At 36.8% G+C, this 14,817-nt stretch overlaps 1 protein-coding gene across 2 annotated transcripts; it reads right to left on the reverse strand.

Annotated features, from left to right (window-relative positions):
* Positions 1-2,044: 2,044 nt before the first annotated feature.
* LOC131426685 (ras GTPase-activating protein-binding protein 1) lies at positions 2,045-7,351 on the reverse strand. Of its 2 annotated transcripts, XM_058589583.1 has the most exons (6): positions 6,980-7,350; positions 6,097-6,226; positions 4,572-6,037; positions 4,274-4,512; positions 3,881-4,210; positions 2,045-3,390 (listed from the first exon to the last, which is right to left on the reverse strand). In XM_058589583.1, the coding sequence occupies exons 2-6, from the start codon at positions 6,192-6,194 to the stop codon at positions 3,370-3,372; spliced, it is 2,154 nt and encodes a 717-aa protein (XP_058445566.1). In that variant the 5' UTR covers positions 6,195-6,226; positions 6,980-7,350; the 3' UTR covers positions 2,045-3,369. The 2 variants fall into 2 exon arrangements, with proteins under 2 accessions (XP_058445566.1, XP_058445565.1); XM_058589582.1 differs by lacking the exon at positions 2,045-3,390 and having other exon boundaries at positions 3,676-4,210; positions 6,980-7,351.
* Between the last annotated feature and the right edge of the window lie 7,466 nt (positions 7,352-14,817).

A 14,817-nucleotide genomic window follows, 5' to 3' on the forward strand; every position in this document is an offset into this window, starting at 1 on the left:
ACAGTCAAAATATTTTATTTCAATATATTTTATTGCTTCGTATATGTATCTGAATAAAAAAATATTTCTTTAAACTTAATTTGAAATTTGAACCACGACATATTTGATTCAGATACATTTAATGTACTTTAACAAGAATTGGAATCAAATGAATTTCGGATTTGATTCAATAAAACTTTTATATTTGAATCCATGTCTTAATAGATTCTAACGCGTTCTATTTCTCTGCGTGTATGTTACCAAAGAATTGAATAACAAGAAACAAATACAGTTTTGTTGGAGATTTAGGTAATCAGTAGACGTAAACTGATCTTTTGGGAATATTTTATTGGTTCTGAAAAGAACCGATTTGCGGAATTGATCCAATGTTTATAACTGTTGAGTTTTTTTCTCATCTACACAAGAACTAATATTCTGGAAAAGTAAAGTTGTGGCATTACATTCCTTTTGCGAAGTTTTACCATTCTGTTTCAACAGACTTCTCAGTCGACTCTTAGCGTGAAGAATCATTGCATGGCTAGTATTACGATCCTACGGACACTGAGAATCCTTCCAGGCCGGGGCTCGAACATACGACAACTGGCGGTTCAATACATAAGACGCTGGTCTTACAAGTTCAAACAGAAAGGCCAAGTTCAACAAAAGAATTGTAATGCCAAGACTTTGCTTACTAATATTCTGGGCCACGACTGAATTCTGGAGGACTAAATTCATTATATGGGCCAGGCTCAAAATTCAGTTGCAAATTTCAGATTCGGAATCCAGATCAAGAAATCAGGTCATAAATTCAGTTCTTGAATTATGGAACTGAACTCATTTTCAGAATACATGTTCCGAATTTCCTTCAGGAATTGAATTCTGAGCATGAATTCAGGAATAAAAATATGGTTCAGAAGTCAGTTCTAAGGTTCAGGTTCGGAGTTCCGATCTAACATTTTCGATTCAATTCATTACATTTACATTTCAGTCATAGTTTTTATTTCTGAACCTGTACTCTGGAACTAAATTCTTAACCTGAAATTAAATTCAGAGTTCAGGTTCTAAACTCATTTCAAAAATTTAATCAGTTTCCTGCTGCTGGTGGTTAAAAGCGACTGCTCGCCTCAGTGTCCGGAATGCGAATGAGAGAACGACCTGAGCGTTTCAGGCATTATACCACGCAGAAGGTCTGTCTTCGCTGCGTTCAGTTCCATTCAAAGTACAAGAAGAAACAATCGATTTTCGACCCTGGTTTACCTTTTACATTCGTCCAGTTGAACATCGAGACTGATGGAGAGCCTGACTACCTCGATAACGTCGTCGCGGGTACAAAAAAAGGCAAGCAAGCGAGATGAGTTTTCGCCATTGTTTCTAAAAGTTTGAGAATACGATCTTTTCAGTTATTTGTGGTTATCTCACTGTTGAAAATTTTATCATATATTTCTGATAGCACGGAGAAAGAATAATGTTGTTGCGTTTAATACAACTCGAAATATTCGCAATTCTTCCATAGGGCGAACGACATATTCACGTTAACATAAATGATTTACACTTGCTGGTGATACTTGAAAACGAAAATAAGAACAGCTACCCTTTGTTTATTAATTCGGTCAAAATAATCCTCTATCGTTTGTGGCTCTCAAGCTATTCGTGTCTATTCAACTTGTTCTTTGCCACACAGAGGAAATTGACACGAGAAATCGGTTCCGGATTCAATTCGGGAAATTTTAAAAGACCTTTCATTTGTATCCTATTTAGTGAAATTCGGTAAAGCGATCCCCGAAAAAATTGAATGCAGATATCTTTATTCATTCGCAATTATAACACTGAAATTCTGGAACCGGAAGTCGAATCCTAATAAAACTCAATAGCAGGCTGAGATTAGAGGACCTTTTATTTGAATCTAAGTTTATGAAGATCGGTTCAGCCATCTCCGATTTTGGTACACACACACAGACATTTTCTCAGTTCCTCGAACTGAATGGAATTGTGTATGAATCTCCGGGCCTCTGTTGAAAAGTTCATTCTGTTATAACAAAGACAAAAAATAATAACAAAAAAAACGTCAATTTGTCAAATATTTTTATTATTCACTGTTTTGACGGGCTTGCAGTTGGCTTCGATCTTGATTATTTGTTTGGGTAGCCAATACATTCGAAAAAAAAAACAACAGTTGATGCGGTAGTGATTTTCGTTAAGTGTTTTTGTTGGTACTATTTTTACTATTTCATAAACCTACTATACTAATATTCAGTTTATCATTATTATTATTATTATTGAAGAATAAATTAAATCCTAAGTAAAAGTTGAACAAAATTACTTGGTGTACTTTTTATGACAGTTCTATCTAAACATAATTTACGTCTCCAATATGCAATCATAGAGGAGTTTTTTTTTTGTTTTGCACACTCGTAATTTGTATTTCCTTTAAAAAATCATATCCTCTTATATTGTTCAAGCTTCATTTTTAGTTGCTTCTTTGCAAAGATGTAGGTATTGACTCGTTCACCGCATAGTAGAAAAAAAAGTCCAATGAAAAAATAAACATGTCCTTATATAGTATACCTATCAGTTTTGCTTGGCTTGTGATAATTCATTTCAAGGAACAGAAATAAACTCAATAAGGCACACGTCACATGTGCTCTCTGAATATCACTAGGCACTATTTAGAATTACCAAACGATATAAACATTATTCTGAAATGCCTGACGAGGAAATTAGGTTAAAAAAAGAATAATTAAATTCCTTGTACCAGACAGAACTACTTTTCGGTTTCAATGGGGAGAGTAGCATTGAAATTTATTTCTCTGCGTTACGCCACGCTTCCATTTCCATGTTATTTTGTAAAATAAAATGTTTCGATTGCTGACCAAGTGATACGTTGCTCAGCTGGGAGAGTAATGGATCACAATTTTGCATCGGAATATGTTTACTGTCACTCCATACCTTAAATAATATAAAAGTAAATGGTAGTTTCTTAGAGTTCCATTAGTTTCCTTTAAAGCATTCTTTCAATTAAAAAAAACCTATCTGGTATCAGCATGATTTCAAAAAGTGCTAAATATTGCCTAGTTGTGTACAAACTAAACTATTATTTTATCTGCTTTTATTTCTCACATTTTCTAAGTAGAAATTATTGTGTTCATTCTTTTCATTTCGCAGAAACAAATGTCTTGTCAACTTTGCTCCTTTGCATGATTAGCCTAATTTGCCCTTTGCTTAAGTCGTTTTTTTAATTTTATGTAGCACAGACTACGTTCTGTATCAGTGACTTCCACATGTTTAATGGTTCATTTATTTTTACTGAAATGAAAACTTTCCGCAATAATTCTGACGCATTGCTCGGGTGTTAAAGTTGTCCTTTTTTTTCAAATGAACTGGAAACTTGATTTAGCGGCTCAACTGATGATACTGAAAAAGAAAAAGAGGTTCCCTGTGAGAACGATATGGATTTTTTTTTTACATGAGATGAATGTCGAGCAATTTTTGACAACAGATGGTGCAGCAGATACAAGAATCAGCAAATAATGATTTAAAAACAACGGATTTTTTTATCAATAGAAACCGTTTTTATTATAAATGTAATTGTATTATTCTTGGAAACATTTCTAATTCATTTTTGACAATGAAATGAAAAATAACATTTGTGACAATAAATTATTCTTCTATTTTTGTTTCAATTTATATCACATTCTACAGGTGTCGAAAGAAAAATAAACAAAATTTTGATAATTGTTTCAAATTTAAATACAAGAACGAGGGAAAGTAAAAACATCGTTGGCAAATACAGTTTCGAGTAGTAGTGTTTGATTTTATCTGGATGAACTAAGAATATTCTGACGACTTTTTAACGCCGTCCTCCGTAGGTGCTACTAGCACTACCCCAGTAACTTCTACTTACGTTTCCATTTCCGGACCGTTGTCCGCCTCCTGTTACGCTTCCTCTGTCCGAACGTTGATATCCACCACGTCCACTTCCGCCACCTACTCCGCCTAATCCGCGTTGACCCGAACCACCACGATTCATATTACCACCTGGAGGACCACCAGGGCCTCCTCGCTGTTGACTACCTGGACCACCCGGGCCACCCCGTGGTCCATTGCCACCGTTTCCGCTAAGATTGTTACTACCGATACGACCACCCGTTTCGCCTGGTCCTCGCATTCTTGTCTTTTTTTCTTCAACGTTTAGCTTCTGACCATCGGGAGAATTTTCCGGGAAGTAAAGAGGCTGCAAATTTCAAAATGTTTTTTTTTTCATTTTCTCAAACCAAATTTTATGTAGAAAACTAACCATATTCGATAGGCAATTCTGTACCGAAGCTGGGTCCTCGTACGTGAGGAAACCATAATTGGGTGTAGCGCGAACTCCTGGCATTTTTTGACCTGCTTTCGAATGGATTCGCAAATCAACAACGGTACCATATTTACTGAACAACGTCTTTAAATCCTCTTCTGTTGCATGGTGTGGAATGTTACCCAAGAAAAGTTGATGATTATCACCAAATTGTGCACTACTGCTCTGGCGGCGTTCTACAAAAAGAAAACGAACTTTCAAATAACAAAAGCTCAAGAAACCTATGAAGACAAACCTTCGTTATCATTGTTGTAATTCCGTTGATAACTCGGACGACTATCCTGTTGTCTGAGAGAATTTGATTGATTTCCACCACTGGAAGGGACATTGCCACGAATCGGTCGCTGTTGATTCGGTACGCGTTGTGGCATAGGGGCATTTTGACCACTCAGGTCCTGCTGAGGTTGACGATCATATTTATTTACGCCCAAGCCAAGATTGCTACTGCCACTAGTGTTACTATTAACAGAGCTACACGACTGTAGTGAAGATGAAGGTGGTGGAGATAGAACAGACTGCCGTGTGGAATTAGAATTACTGTAGCCCTGCTGGTTCTGATGCTGAGTTTGTTGATGGTGGTGGTGGGATGACGAAATTGAAGCGAAACTTAATGGACCAGTGCTGTTAACTCCAGCTCCACCGGATTTTACTAAATTTGCATACGTCTTCGGTTCACTGGAAAGCTGTTGTTGTAACGGTGCATTTTGCGTTTGATGTTGATCAATCAAATCTGACGTGCCATGCCCGACATGGTGTAGATCATGAGAGTCGCTAGCTTCAGCCGGAGTGGGATCATTAACAGTGGGCAAAACAGCGTCTATTTCGTTCATAGATAAAGTACTTGATATTGGTTCAGGCTCCGGAATTATTCCCGATTGGGTTGATTGTAATGGCGGAACTGATTGAGAAGGAATTTGCTGCGGAACAGACTGTGGTTGAAATTGCTGTACTGCTTGTTGAGATGGAGCCACCTGCTGTTGTGATAGATGTTGTATTGGATCGACTGACGGTATTCCAGTAGAAATGTTGGGAACTTGTTGCATTATTGGTGTCTGTAGATGGACAGCACCTACTGGGGGATGACCACCAGTTGATTGAATATTGACTGCTGTTTGCGGTGGAACCGTTTTCAACAGATCATCATGAACTCCGTTTAATTGGTGCGGTTGCTGAACTTGCTGGGTTGGACCATAACTAGAAATTAACCCCGCTGGGGTAGCACTGACCACACCGGGTGGGTAGTATAGTTGTTGAGACTGCTGTTGTGTTTGATGAGCAATATCTTGGGCTACACCAGCAGGAGCAACAGTTTGATGTTCTGCAACATTGCTATCAATATCACCTTCATCTTCCCCACCAGAGCGCTCGTTCTCGTCAAGCTCATCATCGGAGTACACATCCTGATAGCGAAATATGTCGTTATGGACATAATACTTCTTAGGCGATTGTGCCGCCAGCACAAATGTTTGCGTGAATCGACGCATAGGTTGACCATCATTCGACAACTCGCCTGTCACTTGCACAACCACGCCATTTCCAAGTGTAGCCTGCGAATCCACCTGGCTAATCTTGGCATGACAATCGCGGAAATTCAGCTGTTGAATTTTGTTATGAATTTGCTTTTGACCGACGACTGGTGTTCCTTCTTGGTTTTTGGAATCCAAGCCACCGTGTACAAAACTTGAATAATTGTTATAAAAGCTGCAAAACAGATCATTATTTCATAAGATGAAATTCAATTTTTATGTATTATTTTTTACCGATGCAGATGATCAGGCGCCTTGTTTAGTAAAGTGTAGTATTGGCGCACGAATTCGCGGCCAACGCTTTGTGGCGATGGTTGTGCTTCCATTACCATTTCCCAAAAACAATCTATATGTGAATAAGATCCTGAAAAAAAACAAATATATAACAATGATTAAGCTGGGCGTAACTTTTTGATGTTTGCTTTCATAGCTCAAATGTTATTGAAATGAATGGCAAATTGTATTCTTGCAAGCAGTGTTTATAGTTGTATGTTATAATTTCGCTTCAGATGTGAAAATTTCTTAGATATATCAATTCGATGTCGATACGAATTGAATTGTTTTTAGCTATATATCTGAAATCTGGACTTTCACTTATTACACAAGATTCTAATCGAACATGCAGCCAGGTTTGCTCAAAATATTCCTAATTCTGTGATCTACATAGAACCGAAACTTTTTATTTAAAAAAATGCGACTTACGCACTATTGCTTATCTGAAATGCAAAGCAAAATTCTACCAGTGTATACGCGGAAGCATTGATTTTACACATGTATGCGTGTGATTCTGGTTCTGCAAAAGCCTACTGGAAGGTGCTTTTTATGGCGTCCGCGAATTTTTCTTATAAAGACCAGGCGTCCCCTAATACAACACACGTGGAGGTAAGGGTACTAAATATCTATTTAATGCGGTAATTAACTTGTAACAAACGAATTGAACTCCCAAAATGTCTTTATGAGTATATCTTCTTTGCCGATTGGATTTAGTCGAAACGTTGAAATTTTAGGTTAAAAATGGCATCATCCATCATGTGTGTAAATATTCCGTAAAATGGCATGTCTTTGCAACAAATCATGCAAATCTAAGCACCTGGTAAATGGGTAAACTGTAACTCACCTTTACTGCTGCTGAAAAAGTGTGCCTAAATCCGATTTGCAAGGAACAAGCTATTTTTCTTCTAACTGCAGATAAAACCGGGACAGCTCCGCCTTCTTCACCTTTTCGCTCTGAGTACGGCACACAGGACGGTTTGTGAACACACTTTTTTCTGTGGTTGCGAAATGGATTCTTAAAATTTAGATGATACGGAAGAACTCCACTCAACAGCAATGCGTTTTTTATTGTTTGGAGAAAAAGGCCTGCAGTTACACAAACTTCTTACAATGTAATAAGAAAATTTGTCCAATTTTTCTTTCAAGAAAAAGAATAGATGCGGATGAAACTACAATCCCGATTTTTTGTTCTCCTTTTTTTAATGCGCTATATTACACTTTTCACCAACACTTCTTTGATTGAATACTGAAGAGTTGCCAGATATCAGAGATGCCATTTATACAGATTTATGTGTAATATACAGAAAACACAAAAGATCAAAAACATCATATTGATATTTTTTGGCTAGAGTATCTTTTAGTATTAGGAGGATTGGCACATTGGCGTAAAGCTGATTTACCGGTAGCGACACCTACCAATGAAAAATGGAACCAAGAAAAGCAGGATTCTTTCGGAAAATTTCATATCGACAGTAGTGATTTGCAACATTTTTATCGTTTATTCAATAGTACAAATAGATATCAGCAATGAAAGTACACTCGGAGTAGAAGAAAATCGATTCCAAAGTGATTACCACTAATTTTTTTAGTGGAAATTACGAATAAACATGGAAAATCTTCAGAAATGTGTGAAATTGGGTAAGGTTAGGTTTTTTCGGTTCAACATTTTTTTAAAACAAAAACCAATGTAATGGTAATTTAGAATGATGGTACTAGAATGTATAGCAATCGAGTACTATTTATTTTGGATACTTTATTTGTTATTTATTTGAATTTGCCCGTTTTCATAAGAAATCGTTTAAAAGGTGGAGTAATTAGAAATTTTCCTACCGATTTGACAGCTCTTGCTGAAAGTAACATCTCTAAACAAGCAGCGCCACTGCATTTCAGTTTTGCGACAATATGCCAATAGAATAGATCAAATATATCTTGCTCGTTCAATAGTACGTTAACAGCGCTGATATCAAGTGTTATGCGGATATTCTTGATATGTGCCATATCACGATATCCCGCATGTAATTTAATGTCGACGCCATTTTGACATGATATCCGGAATATCATAAACAACATCATGTCGAATTGTAAAAAAAATTGTGACTAGTAACACGGATAGTGGTACTGAACGCACTCATTAGAGCAAATTCAGCAGCTAGATGTTCTATATGGAAGATTTATAATAGAATAGAAACTGGAACAAACGTATCCCCAGCAAGCCGTTCTAGTTTTATTTATTCGACCAGTTCTTCTTTCAAATTTAAAACTGGTCTACGATGCCGTTCTATTTTTTGTATATTTAGCAGCCCTTAGGGCATATTCAGGAGTGTTCTAGTTCTAGATGCATAATTTATGTCAGTTTTTAAATTTAAATCTAGAAATTATAACAAAATAAACTGGCAGCCCCAACAGCGTTTTATCTGTGTTTCAAATATAGAAAAAATAGAACGGCAATGTATACCAGTTTTAAATTTGACAGTAGAACTGGTCGAATAAATAAAACTAAAACGGATTGCTGGGGATACATTTGTTTCAGTTTCATTTACATTATAAACCACCCATATGAATCTTGCAGCTGCTGAATTTGCTCTTACACGTGACAATATTATTGTCAATCCAAAGTATTGTCAATACCGTCAATCCAATTGACTTGGTAACTTGAGTCCGCATTTTTCGAACAAATCAAGCGTTTGAAACTTCAAATATTGCAACGGAACATTGAAACATTGAGAGGAGAGTTCATTGCACATATTTGATAGTTTCTTCTCTGGAGAGAAAGTATTGTCGGATTGATGAGCAGTTTTGATTTTTTGACAATATTTTCGTCAATCCAATGAAGTTTCCATTACACGATCAAAAGTATTGTCAATACTCCTTGTATTGACAATAATATTGTCTCGTGTAAGGGCTGCTTTTGAAACACGAGTAAAACACTGGTGGGGCTGCCAGTTTTTCTTGTTATAAAATTCAGATTTAAATTTTGTAACTGGCATAAATTATGCATCTAGAACTAAAACACTACTGAATATGCCCTTAATGAATAGCGGCTCAGGGCATGTTCAGGGCATGTTCAGGAGTGTTTTAGTTCTAGATGCATAATTTATGTCAGTTACAAAATTTAAATCTGGATTTTATAACAAGAGAAACTGGCAACCCCAGCAGTGTTTTACTCGTGTTTCAAATATATTGTGCATGCAGATAAAAATCGGAAGCGACGCCTCTCTCGCCTGATTATGTTGCTCCAGCTAGAGTGACTATAATCAGAGTGGCGACCAGGGCTTGCATATTGAAGCAACGAATATGAACGAAAGGGTTTCACCATCTGTGCTATTCACACACATTCGTATGTCAGGTAGAATTCACAGCGCAACCCAAGCCAGGAGAGCTGCTTCGTTCGTTCATTAGTTCATGAATATGCCCGCTTGCTGAGACCTATGCTTCATGAGGTTAGCATTTGATGAATGGTTCTCATATTGTAAATGCCTATGAGGAAACTAGTTTCATAACTTTTAGTTCCGATGAATATTAATTTAAAGAACATTGCTTTTAGTGTTTCTAGGATATATACACAGTGTAAACTGCCAAGAAACAAATCGATTGTTTTGAAAATGGGCTCAAATGCAAAATTTCTGCTATAAAATGTTTAAAGTCTTCAAACAGACTGTGATCAAATTTGGTCTTGGAATGCGAACATTATGTTAAAAATGATTTCTGTAAACCTACTTTTTAAAAATAAACCGTAAACATTGCCTATATGACGTTGCTTCGCGTCTTGTAGCACACCGTGAGGCAAGGTCTTCTTTCTCGTACAATACTAACGAGAGCGAACCCTTCATTTCATTAGATTGTCATGGATTGCTTAGTTCATGTGTTAACTGAGAATGAGAGCACAGACAATTTACTTGGCAAGGGGAATTGGTCTGCTCAGTAGCATATACTCTCACGCATCCAGTTTCTCTCTAATATAGGTCTCTCATTCAGCTATGTCAAGCAAAGTGTTCACAGCAGATATTTTTTGTTGCTTCGTTCGTTTGAGGATTCACAATACAAGCCCTGGTGGCGACAGCTGTTCGTTTGGAATGACAGCTCCCAGTTCCAAACGAGCAAACGACCTGTCAATTCAATGTAAAGCTAATGGAATGTTTTGAATTGTTGCCAGCATTACGGATGAGATGTCGTCACTCTGGTTATAGGCACTCTAGCTCCAGCGAAGTTCACTGTGCACCAATGGTATGTAGACTGTCATGCGATATATTAATCATTCATAATTGTACGAAAATTCACTCCCTTGTAACGTTCAGTATCAAACCCATTGATTCCCGAACATACATTATCAACTTTAAGAGCATTCAGAAAGTAATATTCCATCGTTATGTGCTTCGATAGTGGAGGCAAGACAATGTATTCATTTATGTTGAAGCACGTGGTTCATAAACAAGACAACAAAATATGTGTAAAGTAACATGATTCTATCAGTTGATGTATAGGAAATGGCAGTTCAACTGACGTCGCTCGGCAACGTCGCTGCGCTGGACTGTCCAGCGAATTGCAGATTAGTGCTGCAGCGACAATACAAAAAATTGAACGGCATCGTAGACCAGTTTTAAATTTGACAGAAGAACTGGTCGAATAAATAAAACTAAAACGGCTTGCTGGGGATCCGTTTGTTCTAGTTTCTGTTCTATTATAGATCGTCCATATAGAACTTCTAGCTGCTGAATTTGCTCTCAGGAGTGTTTTAGTTCTAGATGCATAATTTATGTCAGTTACAAAATTTAAATCTGAATTTTATAACAAGCAAAACTGGCAGCCCCAGCAGTGTTTTACTCGTGTTTCAAATATACAAAAAATAGAACGGCATCGTAGACTTTTAAATTTTACAGAAGAACTGGTCGAATAAATAAAACTAGAACGGTTTGCTGAGGGCATATTCAGTAGTGTTCTAGTCCTAGATGCATAATTTATGCCAGTAACAAAATTTAAATATGAAATTTTATAACAAGAAAAACTGGCAACCCCAGCAGTGTTTCACTCGTGTTTCAAATATACAAAAAAATAGAACGGCATCGTAGACCAGTTTTAAATTTGACAGAACTGGTCGAATAAATAAAACAAGAACGGCTTGGGTATACGTTTGTTCCAGTTTCTGCTCTATTATAGATCTTCCATATAGAACTTCTAGCTGCTGAATTTGCTCTGAGGATACATTTGTTCCAGTTTCTGCTCTATTATAGATCTTCCATATAGAACTTCTGGCTGCTGAATTTGCTCTTACACGAGTCATTAAAAATGTCATTACTAAAAAATAATATCATTTTAATGAACGTGTAATTGTGCAGTAATGACGAGATTTCTATAGCGGCATTTACACGATCATTAAAAGTGTCATTACTAAAAAGTAATGACACTTTTAATGATCGTGTAAAGTCTACGAGTTCAGTTATGACACGAGTGATGATGGAATTCCGAATTTCTCATCATTACTAACATTATTTCTTCTTCCTATTTTTTTGTGGAAGTGCTGAATATCGTCAATTGTATTAGATGAGAAAATTTGAATTTGAAATACATAATTACTTAGTCATCATTAAAAATGACAAAAATAACGCTCGTGTAAGGGCCGCTAATGTCACGAGAATTATTAATGTCATTTTTAATTATTACTAAGTAATGCCATTCTAAATCGTATAGCGGTTGGTTGACAATTTCGCCCTTTATTGTTCATTGTATTATTAAGATGAAGTTTTTTGTAGAATACAAATTTTTAGGCAAAATTGTAGGATTTTGAAGCATTTATTGGTAGGTGAGAGAAACTCTATTTGTTTACTTTGGTAAGATTCGCCCATCTTTGAGAAACAGCTGAATTATCTTCGGTGTACGTTTTATGTGCGATTCAGACGGTCCGCCTTCTTCCGTCACCATCACCGGAACGTCAGCTTCCGTCAAAATTAGTTTAAGACTTTCTTTACCGGAACGTTCACACGCTCCGTCCGTCAAGACGTTCCGTGACGGTGACGTTACGTGTGAATGACTCCACCATCCACCATGATTTTTCCACATTGAAATCTTTGACATTTTCAGCGAAGGTGAGAAGATGATAACGCTCGGCTTAGATACAGGCGACTTTGTTTTGTCAAATTGGATTTGACAACCATCACTGAATCAATTTTGGTAGCCGTCTGGTATTTGCAACAAATGCAGATAGACAAGACAGCTTGCTTAACGCGCTTGGCTTTGAGTCTGGGACGACGTTTTTGGTTTTGTACTGTTTTCGTTACCACAGGGTTAAAGGCTGTCCGCATTAGCTGCACATGCAGCTGTGTGCATGTGCAGCTCAGCCATAGCCGAATCAGAGAAAAAGTCAACGCCGGAGAGCTCGGATCGGTCGGATCGGTCGGATCGGCCTAATGCGGATAGCCGTTTATTCTCATCATATTTCGCAGTGTTAGCAGCAAGATTAGTGAAAATGCCTAAAGGAAATTTAAACACAAAATAAACTAAATTCAACAATGCAATAATTGTTTTCGTATTCTGAAATATTCAATACAGCTTGCGAACAACAACATAACATCAACATACTACAAGATACCAATAAGTTATAGATACTTTATACCACGCGCACTCTTAAGCAGCGAGAATTTCGAGATTCAGCTCGACAGCTGTCATTTATTGCTGCGTTACATTTTCGCTTCGCATTGTGCGATTATTTACTGATGAAATTCTCTAGTGAAAAAATGGATAATATTTTAGAAACTGTTAGAAAGGAAGACGTAAGAATCTACGATCTATTCAGTAAGTACGATTGCAACACATTCTTTTTTTTATAGAAAGCAACTTCTATTACATGTTTCTATTGTCGTGAAGTCATCATGGGATATGTTGAAGAATTTCAGCGACATATAAACCGACGACACGACCAGACACTCCGAAGAAAAATCGGAATAAAAAGTGTTCGTGAGCGATTTACCACCAGTTACCATAAATATAGCGACCCCTTGAAAATGACGAAAACTAACTATTCGAGCAACACTGTTTAAGTTGCTATGAACTAGTTACCAAGGAGCACCAGAATAAATAAACAAACAGTTTGAAACAGTTGTGGAATAATTCCACATTTCATGGTTATTAAAAATCTTACAAAAAACTGCAAAAAATAACAATAATTCATTCAAGGGCTGAATTGTATATAAAGTGTCGAGAATACAACGCGCCATTGACTTCAAGGCGGCATACGACACAATCACTATGGCAGATTATGCAGCTATGGCAGATCTCTGAAAGAATAAATTTAAGACCTGCCAGCGGGCCAACTACACTCAGTGGTTTCGTTTTAAGTGAGAATCTCTTGTTTTTGTTTACATTTCTTTTGTGGTTACCAAGGCTACTGGTAACTGTTTTTCAAAATCAATAATTTACCAACTTGTGTTGCCAGTTCCAACATTTTGACATTACCAGTTACTGAGGGTTAGCTCAATTTACGATACCGAGTGGCAGGTCGTGTCGTCGTATAAACCATCATATCCGAAATAAGCATTTTAATCCAAATTGTATTTTTTACGATCGCACATTCGCAAAATGCAAGTCGCGGTACGATCATTTCAAATCATTGAAGCGCCATATTATTAATCAGCATTCATTAGACAACATGCACTTCAGTAATATTAATGACCGTAATATTCGTAACAGAGAGACATCTTTTGGATCGAATTACGAACCATGCATAAAAAACTGTGCACTGATTTGTAGATTTCACTTGGCATTCCTGACACTGATTACAGCAACGTTTCCTTTTTCCTAGAATTGAAATTTTTAAAGAAACCGATACATCATTTCAGGCGTTGTGGTTCTATAAAAATGGTCGAGGTAACGGTCGTCACGCGGGGAAAATTCACTACCGTATGTAATACTTTGCAAAAAATCAGATGAACGGTTGTTTTACAGATCGCTTAACAAACAAAACATCGACGAAATGTCTGAAATGAACCAAGCTGATTTACTAGAAAATATGGAGGATGTTGATAGTTTGGTAAGATTTAATTATATATAGATAAATGTATGTTCCAAATGCTAAGATTCTAAAATTACAGATGAATGAGTTGAAATTTTCTGTTCCTTCGGACGAAACCAGAACGTACATAAGAAACCTCTGGATTCGAACTAAAAAAGTAAGGAGCGATCATCGCGCAAAAGGAACGTTTTATGAATTTTTGACTGGATTTCCAGTGGTTTCAGCGTTTAAGGCCATCATCCAAGTACCATGCGCGCGGGTGGTTTTAGGAAATTTTGAAAAATTTGTCAAAACCAAAAACATACAGACCTTTGAAATACTTTTATCTATCTACAGGGTGAAAATGGCTGGAAAATTCGGAGGATTTTCCGAGTCTTATCAAAAATAGCTCTGAAAAATGAGTGTTTTTGTGATTAGTTTGGAGAGATGTAATAATTCCCATAGGACCCGAAATACTGTCAACATTTAAAACTCTTTGCATGGTTTTTACAGTATTCGGTATCAAAAGCGGCCCTTACACGATCATTAAAAGTGTCATTACTAAAAAGTAATGACACTTTTAATGATCGTGTAAGGTCTACGAGTTCAGTAATGACACGAGTAATGATGGAATTCCGGATTTTCCATCATTACCAACATTATTTCTTCTTCTTATTTTTGTGTGGAAGTGCTGAATATAT

Source organism: Malaya genurostris, chromosome 1, assembly GCF_030247185.1.
Source record: "Malaya genurostris strain Urasoe2022 chromosome 1, Malgen_1.1, whole genome shotgun sequence".
Taxonomy (NCBI): domain Eukaryota; kingdom Metazoa; phylum Arthropoda; class Insecta; order Diptera; family Culicidae; genus Malaya; species Malaya genurostris.

Bases quoted from the DNA above. Each gene is read 5' to 3' on its own strand.
- LOC131426685 (XM_058589582.1), bottom strand. From the start codon at position 6,194: ATGGTAATGGAAGCACAACCATCGCCACAAAGCGTTGGCCGCGAATTC. The intron at 6,038-6,096 runs GTAAAAAATAAT...TCTGTTTTGCAG, and splicing joins GCGCCTGATCATCTGCATCG to CTTTTATAACAATTATTCAA. The intron at 4,513-4,571 runs GTTTGTCTTCAT...TTCTTTTTGTAG, and splicing joins TTACAACAATGATAACGAAG to AACGCCGCCAGAGCAGTAGT.